General features: G+C 35.7%; 1 protein-coding gene across 4 annotated transcripts in view; it reads right to left on the minus strand.

The window, feature by feature from the left end:
• The window catches only part of HENMT1 (HEN methyltransferase 1), a 55,402-nt gene that overhangs the window by 19,195 nt on the left and 23,908 nt on the right, over positions 1 to 12,299 (minus strand). The window contains exons 1-2 of one of the 4 annotated variants that reach the window (XM_074262851.1): positions 3,222 to 3,341; positions 973 to 1,099 (exon numbers count right to left, since the gene is read on the minus strand). In XM_074262851.1, the coding sequence (XP_074118952.1) occupies positions 973 to 1,092 (120 nt within the window). In that variant the 5' untranslated portion in view covers positions 1,093 to 1,099; positions 3,222 to 3,341. Of the gene's footprint in view, positions 1 to 972; positions 1,100 to 2,889; positions 2,990 to 3,039; positions 3,342 to 12,299 lie in introns of those variants that run through there. The other 3 variants (XM_074262850.1, XM_074262852.1, XM_074262853.1) reach the window with 3 other exon arrangements.

Raw genomic sequence — 12,299 nt, forward strand, 5'->3', positions numbered from 1 at the left:
TGGTGATTAAATCCACTGACCCTTATTTCATGTTCGTTTTTCTTCACTTCAATGTTGTTAATTTCCTTCCACTCATTACTCCCTCTTCCCTTTGTTTTCATAGACAATGCTTTCTCCTGCTCTTCTTACCTGACCATGCCCTTCCTTTGCTGGATTATTTTATCTCCCACCGCTTTTCATGCATTTCTTAAATGCTCCTCTTCAATGATATCAAACAAACAGAAACTGGGGCCACTAAATTAAAAATAAAGATACCTGTGGCCAATTATTAACTTGGTCTTAAAATGTAATATTAATGTTAATAATTAAAATGTAATATTACCTATGTTTTGTGTTTTTATTTGTTAAAAATTTCCCCAATTAATAAGTTTTCCCCAATTTTAATATGATTCTGGCCTCACTCAAGAATATTGTGAACTATATGTTTGGCATCTTTACTTCCCCCCCCCCCATTCTCTATATTCTCTTAGGTGGAAGTTTCATTAGTCAAAGTGCAATCATCTTTTTGCAAATGAATTCCATTTGATCAAGTACAACAGATCCCAATTCATGACAACAATTTTACTATACTATGCAAATGTATATCAATTGCCTAAATCAAGCCTAAATGCCTCGTAGTGAAAAATCTAATTTTATTTATATTGGGTAATGCTTAATTCAGTTAAATAAGCCTATCAATTTAGGAGCATTCTCTAAATGCTGAAAATCAAGTTCATTAAATTTTAGCCAAACTAAGATATTGAAACTACAATATACTCTACTCAAATCTTTTTATGCCCTTTTGTTCCAAGCCTGTATCAAGGGCAGTTGTGCTAGGCCTGAGATACAAAGACAAACAAAAAAAACCCAACTATATTCAGTTAAATACAAGTGTTTTGCTTAGTTTCCTTCATCTACTGCATTTTGGAGATATGTTTGAAGAAAACCCTTTACACATTTGTACATTCTTAAAATAATGAAATAGGAACCAACCTTTTGGGGTTTGTGTTTCCGTACAAAATCTAAAACAAACTTATGCCGCTGTTCAGATAATGAAGGTGTGAATTTAATATTCTCCTTTACTTGAACTCTTTGAACGTCTGAATCAACCATAACGTCACTAAAAATAAAAAACAATGTTTCTCTAAGTACCAATTTTTAAGTATTTACCCCGTATGACTCTTAATTATGATTAGAAAAAGGAAAAAACCCAGTCACATTATACCCTCCTATACACTACTTATTGGACAAGGTGTCCCAAAATCTTAGTGCACCTTGTATTACACTCTCTCAATTATAGCATAAGGGAGATCATACAAAAAAACTCTGATTTAAAATTGAGAGTACAAAGTTCAAAACCTTCACAAACTGTGTAACTTTAGGAGTATTATCAAAATTCTCTGGGTCTCTTTTTTCAAAGAGAAAGACTTGGGTAAGCTTTAGAAATTTCTTCTAGATAGGATTCCTAGTATCTTACATTCCCTGAAAGAATTTTTCTAATACAAAAATATCCCCAAATAACAATTAACCTATTGGTAAGTATTAATTCTATCTCTGAGTACCATAGTGAGCATGTGCAAACATGGTCTCCCAAGTACTGTGTAAACATATCACTATATTTTCAAAAGACATTGAATTTTATGAAACTTGTAAAAATTTTAATTTGGTTTATCTAGTTTGTAATCAAATGTTCTAGCATCCTACACAATGCACCTTGTCTATATCACATTTCACATTTAACCTGTTTATAAAGCCTAAATAATACCTTTCATTAAATATTTTACTAATATTGTTTTTCCTTGAAAGCCCAAATCAAGTGCAGTATGTCACCTAAATATACCCTCCTCTGATTCAAGAAATATGAGAATGTTATGTGGCAAGAAGAATGCTTTTTAAATTTCTGATAAAATGTACTTCAATGCTAATCATAAAACTTTCTATTTAATGTAGGTTTATCAAACAATGAATAAAAACTAAGTATAATTTTCTGGTAATTGAACTTTTTCATAATTTTTTAAAAATCCAAGTCTTGTTAAGACTAGGCCAATGAATGTAGTCTCTGAGCTAGTTTCTTAAAGGCATAATGTAGCCGGCCCTCCACAAAAACAAAGAAGGGATGGCAATAGAACTCGGAAGGAAATCAAAATTTGATGAAAAAGTATTCGGGAAGGAGAAGAAGGTTTGGATGTTGCAATTCTTCCAGACAGCTCCCTAGTCTTTCTACTTGAAAAGAAGCAGTAAGGATATGGAATTCACACCCAGCAATTTGCAAAAGTGTACCTTTATTTTCCTTTCCCCAAACAACCTATTATGAAATAAAGTAAGCATGACTATTATCCATCTAAAATTATTCCAAATAGGCGGAAGAATACTGCACCTTCTCTCAGCGCCCAATCTCTGTTCAGATTTGCCTTTAAAAGAGCATGAATTATTAATGCTTTAGTGGCTGGTAAGTAGTAAAGTGAATAGAACACTAGGCTTGGAATCAGAAAGAGTTTAAATCTGGTCTCACATTTACTAGCTGTGTGATCCTGGGTAAATTACTTAATCCTATCTGCCTCAGTTTCCTTATCTGTAAAATGAGCTGGAGAAGGAAATAGCAAATCACTCTGCCAAGATAACACCAAATGAAGTTGCAAAGTTGACTGAAAAAAGAAATTGACTGAAGCAATACAACAAAAAATTTTAAAATTGCATCAGTTTCCTCTGGCAGTAATAGTTCTTGAAGGAACCTTGGAGGCCATCTATTCCAACAACTGCATTTTATGGAGAATCGAAATTAAGCACAGCTTTTAAGCTACTTGCCTAAGGCAATTCCAAATTGATATTTAAGACTCCTTTAAAAAAAGAAAAAAAAAAAAAAAAAAAAAAAAAAAGCCTGGCTTAATTCTGTAATTTTTGCCCACTAACCTTCATTTATGTAGTACAGCTCCTACGGGTTACAGAACTAGTTTCTGTCGCTATTAGTATGCCTAAGTGTAAGAATAGGCTAAACTAATGGCGCTCGTAGGATCCTGGCCTGCTGGACTCTCACGTGGGATGTGAGGGGTCCCCACTCACCCTAGAGACCTACGAACAAGGAAGGGGCCCACAGGGCCTGGAATCACGGCTATAGTGCCCGCCGTCCACGGCCAGGCCTGGAGGCTTCCCAATCTCCAGCAGACACGCAGTAGGGTTCCCTGGGGCGGCCCTTAGAGCCAAAAAACCCTCAGCAGCCCCAGTATGCTCCCGCCTCCGCCTACTTCCGACTTCCTGCCTCCTTCTTTGCCTTCTTCTCCTCCTCTCCTAGTCCGATCTGGCTCAGAGACCCAGTAGCCACGCGCTTTGACTCAGCTTAGGCCTGCCCAGGTGATGTAGCCAGCGAAGCCCCGCCCTTGGCTGAGGGAAGGCTGCACGAGGATGGCGCACGTGTAGGCCGGGAGTTAATCCCTAGAGCTAGCCTAGTTGGATAAAGTGATGAGCTTCCCCGTGTCCACGTGCTTCTCAATTGGCAAAAGAGGGAAGAGCAGCAGTAACCAAGGCGGTGGGCCGGGCAGGCCGCGGGGCCTACCAAGTGGCCTGTAAAAAAAAAACTGGTGGGCAAGGCCTCGGCTTCTCTTTTCATTCAGGCGACTAAGTAGCATTTCGTAAGCACCTACTATGTGCTAAATGTTGAGGATGAGGTGGGGGGAAGGCAAAAATCTGTTCCTGCCCTCGAGGAGTCGACCGGCTAGTGGGATGCCAACAAGTTATTTAGAATCGAGGCTGGGGGGAAGGGAGGGTGACAGAGCGAAGCCACGAGGTCCAGGAAAAGGCGGAGAAAGTCGAGGGGTGGGGTGAGAGGGGGAATCCCAGCCTCTACCAAGTACTTTTTATACAGGGAAGACACAAAAAAGGAATAATTTGTTTCCCGCTCTTATAGATCTCATAATAATGAGGTTTTCTAGCCTGTACCTTAAGTGGTTTATTTCATTTCCCGCCCTGTGCTACAAAGAGTGCTAGAATCAGAAAGCAGGCTGCTTGAGACCTTTGGAAGTCCGAGGTGTGTAAGGGTACAAAGAACCACATACACTTCAACGATTAGCAAGAAATGGAAAGGGTCTGGAATTTTCTATATTTCCAGTGAATATTCTGCCAAAGGACAGAAGGAGATACAGACCGAAAGCAATATGGTGAATTTATTATATATTGAAAAGATAAAGAACAACATAAGGGGATTCCTCATTTCATGTACAACCCTTCCTTGTTCCTCGTTATATATGGAAATGTTTGTTTTATTTGGTGTTAAGAATAAAATGAAAAGGGGAAGATAAAGGAAAAAAGATTTTCTTAGGAAATGTTTAGAAATTACTTTACCTCATTCAAAAACAAAAAACAAAACAAAAAAGCCCTGTTTGGGGAGAGTGTTTGAACTCTTAAATAGTGAAAACACTTAAATAGTATTCTCTTTAAGTCAGTTTTATTTCAGGAAAACAGGTGGGCTAAATAGCATGGGCAACTAATTAGCAATTAGGATCAGGGGGAAGAAGGCTTATCTATCATAATTTTGGCTTTATGCCATGTCAGGAATTCTAAATCTGTTTTTAAAAATCTTTTTTCTAAAAATATTCTAGTCACAGGGTCTGTTAAGAACAACTTAGTCAAAACAGCAACTTGATTACTTGAATTCAAAGAACAGTTTGCTGGGCAGGTGTTTCTTCCATGATCCCAGCATGTTTAAACATACTCATTTTAATGATTTTAGAAAATGTTAGTAATTTTTATAAACTAGTCTAATATCCAAAGTGAGGGTCTAGCGTGTCCTTTACAACCACTTCAAGGTCATATCCTAAAAATGTAAGGATTGAGCTTCTGTTTCCAAACCAACTTTCAGCATATTCTTAAAGGCTAAAATCTAACATCCACTTATAAAAATTATGCCTTTGGAGACCATCTTTTGGATTCATTCTTAAGATTTTTTTATGATAAACATGATTAATGTTTATGAACAATTTTTTTCTAGTTGACAATTAGGGTGGATTCCTGTGAAGTTACTGCTCAGGCAGATGGAATTAGAAAATTGATCTGTAACATCTGGATCATTCAAATCATTTTGCAAGGACTATTTTGGTTCTTTTCATAAAATGCAAATGCTTTAAGTATTAGAAATGCTGAATGAATGAAATTGGGTAAAGAATAGTTTGTTAATAATATACTTAGAATATTGCACTATAATACCAATTCTAAGTTCTAATGAGGAAACAAAGTTTATATTTCCATAATCCATAAAATACTTTCCCCACATGAATTGATCTATTCAATTTTTAGACTATACACAAATGGAAGTTTTTTTTACATTTTTAAAATTAATTTTATAATTATAACTTTTTTTTTACAATACATATACATGGGTAATTTTTTACAACATTATCCCTTGCATTCACTTCTATTCCGAGTTTTCCCTCCTTCCCTCCACCCCTCCCCTAGATGGCAGGCAGTCTCATACATGTTAAATGTGTTATGGTATATCCTAGATACAATATATGTGTGCAGAACCGAATTTCTTGTTACACAGTAAGAATTGGATTCAGAAGGTAATAATAACCTGGGAAGAAAAACAAAAATGCAAACACTTTACACTCATTTCCCAGTGTTCCTTCTCTGGATGTAGCTGATTCTATCCATCAATTGGAACTGAATTAGATCTTCTCTTTGGTGAAGATATCCACTTCCATCAGAATACATCCTCATACAGTATCATTGTTGAAGTGTATAATGATCTCCTGGTTCTGCTCATTTCACTCAGCATCCATTCATGTAAGTCTCTACAAGCCTCTCTGTATTCATCCTACTGATCATTTCTTACAAAACAATAATATTCCATAACATTCATATACCACAGTTTACCCAGCCATTCTCCAATTGATGGACATCCATTCATTTTCCAGTTTCTAGCCACTACAAAAAGGGTTGCCACAAACATTTTGGCACATACAGGTCCCTTTCCCTTTTTTAGTATTTCTTTGAGATATAAGCCCAGGAGTAGCACTGGATCAAAAGGTATGCACAGTTTGATAACTTTGGGGGCATAATTCCAGATTGCTCTCCAGAATGGTTGGATTCGTTCACAACTCCACCAGCAATGTATCAGTGCCCCAGTTTTCCCACAGCCCCTCCAACATTCATCATTATTTTTTCCTGTCATCTTAGCCAATCTGACAGGTGTGTAATGGTATCTCAGAGTTGTCTTAATTTGCATTTCTCTGATCAATAGTGATTTGGAACACTTATATGAGTGGAAATAGTTTTAATTTCATCCTCTGAAAATTGTCTGTTCATATCCTTTGACCATTTATCAATTGGAGAAGGGCTTGATTTCTTATAAATTAGAGTCAGTTCTCTATATATTTTGGAAATGAGGCCTTTATCAGAACCTTTCACTGTAAAAATATTTTCCCAATCTGTTACTTCCTTTCTAATCTTGTTTGCATTAGTTTTGTTTGTACAAAAGCTTTTTAATTTGATGTAATCAAAATTTTCTATTTTGTGATCAATAATGATCTCTGGTTCTCCTTTGGTCACAAATTCCTTCCTCTTCCACAAGTCTGAGAGGTAAACTATCCTATGTTCCTCTAATTTATTTATATATTTATGCCTAATTGGAAAAAGTTAAACTATGCTCAAAAAAAGCTTTCCCGCCACGTGTTAATAGGGAAAGTATTACCAATCCAATCTTAAAAATTACTGAAACTATCCAAAGGCACTAAATATCTTTTCAGATTTCCCTTTAAAAAGCATGAATTATTACTGATATAAAACTGTATGTCAGTTTTCCCTCCAGGAGTATTATCTCTAGAAGGAATCTTTGAGGCTGTCTTTTCCAACTTCATTTTCCAGAGGAAGGAAATTTAGGGCAATTTCTGTGCTTGCCTAAAGCAATTCACAAAGTCGGAGGTCTCAAATTGTACATTCTGGGATATTACTTCAAAACACTCTTCTACAAAGTACACTTATAGTCTGTATTTGAAATTACTATGCCAAAAAGGTTTGGGGGGCTTTGTGCCCCCCTTTGTAAATATTGTTTTGGATATTTCGGATTTCTAGCCAAGGAAGAAATCTTTGGCACTTACCCTATTTTATGCAAATAGATCACCTGCTAGAACCTTAATTATGCATATTAGGGAAGCCACCTACTCTCTTTTCACCCTTTAGAATTACTTACTTTAGATCTTTCAGCTAAGTAGAGACCAGCTGCTGTATGTTCTCCCTAAAGTTGGGGTAGGATTGTTTAGTTCACTTAAAGCTAGTTGCTGTGATTTTATTTATTGGGTTCACCTGTGGCAGTACTTTGACCAGGTCAGGTCTTAAAGTCTACCCAGAGCATCTTGGATCAAATTTTCCTTAATGAGTTTGGGAAGAGAGTGAAGGGCACAGCTGCATTCTTTAATTGTGGTTCTTTTTAAATCCAGGATGGAAGACCCTCATCCTTTCCCATAGTATTTCAATGCCTTTTCCATTTTTAATTTGGTTATAGGCTCAGAAAGAACTGGAAGGAAGGGGGAAAAACGCCAAAGAGAAACTAGCTGTGTGAAGTTGAGAGTGTCACTTTTCTCAGCATCAGTTTCTTCACTTCTAAAACCAGAATTTGGACTGGGTTATCTCTAAAATCCTGCCTAGCTGCAACATTTTGTGAATTCCTGACTATGGTGATAATGGAGGTCAACTTAAAGCTGTTTGAAAACATTGAAAGAAATAACCCTTTAGAAGAGAAGCCTGTAAATGGTATGCGAAGAGGAGTGTCTGCAAGAATAAATCTTTGTAGCATGCTTTTCTGAAAAGAACTGTCTAAGGTATATAGGGAACGGGTTCAGAGTTACAAAAATAAGAGTTATGCTTCATATAATAAATGATCAAAAGATACGTACAAGCAGTTTACAGAGGACAAAATCCAAGCTATCAGTGGCCATATAAAAAAATGCCCCAAATCATTAATAATTGGAGAAATGCAAATTAAAACTATAAATTAACAGTCCTCATATTGATGGAGTTGATAAACAAGGGGGTGGGGGAAGTAAGTCAAATGGTAGGGCAGCTGAGGGAAAACAGGTATATTAATACATTGTTGATAAAGCTGTAAAGTGATCCAGCTATTCTGAAAAGCAATTTGGAACCAGTCCTCAAAAGTTATTTAAGCAGTACAATAACACCTTATGACCTAGCAATATTACTATTAGATTTTACTTCAAAGAAAACAAATAGAAATAAGACCCCTATGTACAAAAGTATTTATGGAAGTTCTTTTTGTGGTGAAAAAGAAATGGAAATTGAAATGAATCCTACCAGTTGAGGAATGGTTAAACATGCTATATGTGAATGTGAGGGAATACTATTGTGCTGTAAGAAATGATAAAAGGGGATGGTTTTGAGAAACTTGGGAATACTAATATGAACAGATGCAGAGCGCAGTGAGTAGAACCAGGAGAATAACATGCAATAATAATATTGAAAAAACCAACAACTTTGCAAGACTTAAGAACTCTCATCAATGCAATCACCAATCAGGATTCCAGAAGACTCAACTACAGATTTCGACTAATTTTTTTTAAACATGGTCAGTGTAGGAATTTGTTTTGCTTGAGAGGAAGAAATCCAAACTCTCAATAAACTCATATAAAAATGCTCCAGATTGTTAGAGAAATACAATTAATATAATTCTTATGTAATGCTGAATATCCATCAGATTGGCAAAGCTGACAGAAAGAAAAAATGACAAATGCTAAAGATTAGGGATTTTAGTTAATTTAAAAAAAAAAAATTAAGAAAAATAGCCACCCAGCTCTTTTTGTTGTAGCTAGAAACTGGAAGTTGAATGGATGTCCATCAATTGGAGAATGGTTGGGTAAATTGTGGTATATGAAGGTTATGGAATATTATTGCTCTGTAAGAAATGACCAGCAGGAGGAATACAGAGAGGCTTGGAGAGACCTAAATCAACTGTTGCTGAGTGAAATGAGCAGAACCAGAAGATCACTGTACACTTCAACAACAACACTGTATGAGGATGTATTCTGATGGAAGTGGAAATCTTCAACATAAAGAAGATCCAACTCACTTCCAGTTGATCAATGATGGACAGAAATAACTATACCCAGAGAAGGAACACTGGGAAGCGAATGTAAATTGTTAGCACTACTGTCTATCTATCCAGGTTACTTATACCTTCGGAAGCTAATAATTAATGTGCAACAAGAAAATGGTATCTACACACATATATTGTATCTAGGTTATATTGTAACACATGTAAAATGTATGGGATTACCTGCCATGGGGGGGGGGGGAGGGAGTGGAGGGAGGGAGGGGATAATTTGGAAAAATGAATTAAAAAAAAACCAAAACCTTAAAACTAAAAAAAAAAAAAAAAAAAAAAAAAAGCCACCTCCAAATCCTAGCACTATTTTCTAAGTTCATGTTTTCCTGAGCAAATTCCAGAATCCCTTTCCAATTTTCCTTTTGCCTAACTTCAACTATTTTGTTTATTATCTCTATTCCTGGGTGTAGACTTCATGCTGTGCCCTTTTCTCTCTTCTAATGCCTGGAGTTACTCTAATTACTTAGATTTTTTTTTCTCTCTGTCCCTTCTAGCTTCAAATTCTATGAAGGTTGTTGATTTGGTTTTTTTATGTTTTGTTTTGTTTTATTTCATCAAATTTTTTTTTTCCATTCTGGTCCTCAAAATAATCTTCCTCTGTTTAATATTTATTTAAGCCTCTCCTACCAAAAGTCTATGCAAGTGCCTCTTCAAAGCCCCTCTTCTTAAACATTTTCTCAGGATTTTCCCTCATGTTGAATACAATAAATGATGATGGTATGTCAGCTAATAGTTCTTGTTATCTTACAAAATTACAATGTACCTTTTTAACATATTCACTTTCATATTTATAAATATATTTATAGAAAGATAAATAGTACTTCTGTGAACCACAGACTTCAGGCTTTGCAATCATTTATTTTTCTAGCTTCTATTCACACCAATCTTGTTTTTTTTTAATGTTTTATATAAGGATATAAATGACATGTTTCTCAGGTTTATTGTTATTGTTCAATCGTTTTTCAGTTGTGATCAATTCTTTTTGACCCCATTTGGCATTTCTTGGCAAAAGATGCTAGTCTTGCCTTTTCCAACTCATCTGACAGATGAGAAACTAGGCAAATAGTATTAAACGACTTGCTCAGAGACACAGGACTGGTAAGTATCTGACTTAAAGGTCAATGTTCTATCCATTGTGCCAATTAACTGCCACTTACCGGTTTACAGATTTGCAAATGTAAAGAAAACCAAAAAATGAGAATTCAGGTCAATGTAATAATCAATCTTGACTCCAGTGAATTGATTATACAATGTTTCTTTTCTCTCAGTGAAAAGATGGTGATCTTGAGATTGGGAGAGATGGCTAACATTAAATAACAGCCAAGATCCATAAAGATTTTGCAGGTGACCACATGGGGTTGAACTTGATAATATAAACTTCAATAGGAATAAATGGAAAAAGAAAAACACACAAATCATCTCCATGTCTGTATGCTTCCAAATGGGATAATAGTTGTAAAAACCATTTAGCATAGTGCCTGACATTCAATGGATATTTTAGAAATGCTTATTCTTTTTCCCCCCTTCTAAAAAACTAATGTCTTACTGACATTAGAACTCTTTGTAATGGTGCAGGTATCGTGATTCTTGTCTGTATTCTCTTTCAAATCCTTCTCTTTTATTACACATTCATCAATGATGCCCCCAATAGGTATACATATTGTCTTTGTAATGATTTTGTAGCAATACTAGAGAAAGCATGGTAGTAGTTAATTAGTTATTGATATTTCTCCAGTATCCTTTTTTGGGCATAAGAACTGTAATTTCTTTTCCCAAGCATTTTGGCATTTTCCTCTTTTTCATATACCTTGAGGTATATTTTTAATATACTCTTGAGTATACAAGCTTCCTTTAGTTAGGAAGTGAATACTTGTCTGGCAGAATAGGCAGGTGAAAACATTTTGTTCCAATAGGCCATGAAGAAGCATGCATTTAAGAGTTTTGTCAGACATCAAAGATGTCAAGGTCATCACTGCGACCAGAGTCATCTCCAGTTGTCTTGTTTTTTGTCTTCCCATTGATTATAAAGAAAAGCAAAGACAAAAAGAAAATTCCTTTATTTTTCTCTTCAAGTAGGATCTATGAGTCTTTGTTCTATTTAGTTAAAACTTCTTTATATAGTCTGGCTTCACTTATTCAGAGAGAATAAGGCTGAAAACATTGTGCAATGTCTCACTTAAATCCTATTTACCAAAAAGTCAAAAAGCAAATTTTATTAATTTACTATTAAAAAAAAAAAAACTACTATGATGTCTTTTGGTCCTCTTGGCTCCAACTCTGTGTATACTCGGACTAGTCTTGGAGCTCTTCAAAAGATGTTAAAAGCAAAAAGAAAAAGAAAAAAAGATGTTTAAAGCTCAAAGATGGGCTTTGATTTCTATTTAATAATGATTAAATGTTTAATAAGGATTATGATGTTGGAGTCCAAATATGATTGCATATTCATTAAAGAGAAATTTTTTACAGAAATCTTGACAGTTTATTTTTCATATCCTCCAGATTTTTCACTATCTCTATATATGCCTTATCCTATTATTTCTACTTTCACAACATGTCTCTTGAACATCCATTCTCCCCTCTGATGCTAACAACACCCTGGTCCAGGCCTTCATCACAGCATTGTAATAACCAGTTGCTTGGTCTCTCCATAACCCAGTCCATCTTCTACTCAACTGCCAAATTGATCTTTCTAAAGTACAAGTTTGATCACATCACCTTCAATTCAGTTAACTTCAGTGACTCACACATTCAAGAATCAATGTTGTAACTTGATTCTAACATAGTGATGTCGTTTTGGCCCTCTTCAAGAACAAAAGTCAACGACAACCCCTCATACCCTCCACTTACTCTTTAAATGAGGGGAGGGGAGGAGCCCATGACAAGCATTTATCAAGCACTTACATTATGCTAAGGGAGGGCAGCTAGGTGGCTCAATGGATACAGCACTGGCCTTAGAATCTGGAGGACCTGATTCACATATGACCTCAGACACTAGTTTGTGTGACACCAGGCAAGTTGCTGAGCCCTATTTGCCTCAGTTTCCTTATATGTAAAATAAGCTGGAGAAAAATGTGGCAAACCATTCTAGCATCTCTATGAAGTAAACCCCAAATGCGTCATGAACACAATTGAAAAACAACTGACCAATAAAAAAAAAATGTGCTCAGTGCTTCACAAATATCCCATTTGATCTTCACAACAACTCTGTGAGACA

Source organism: Sminthopsis crassicaudata, chromosome 4 (assembly GCF_048593235.1).
Source record: "Sminthopsis crassicaudata isolate SCR6 chromosome 4, ASM4859323v1, whole genome shotgun sequence".
In the NCBI taxonomy this organism is placed as follows: Eukaryota; Metazoa; Chordata; class Mammalia; order Dasyuromorphia; family Dasyuridae; genus Sminthopsis; species Sminthopsis crassicaudata.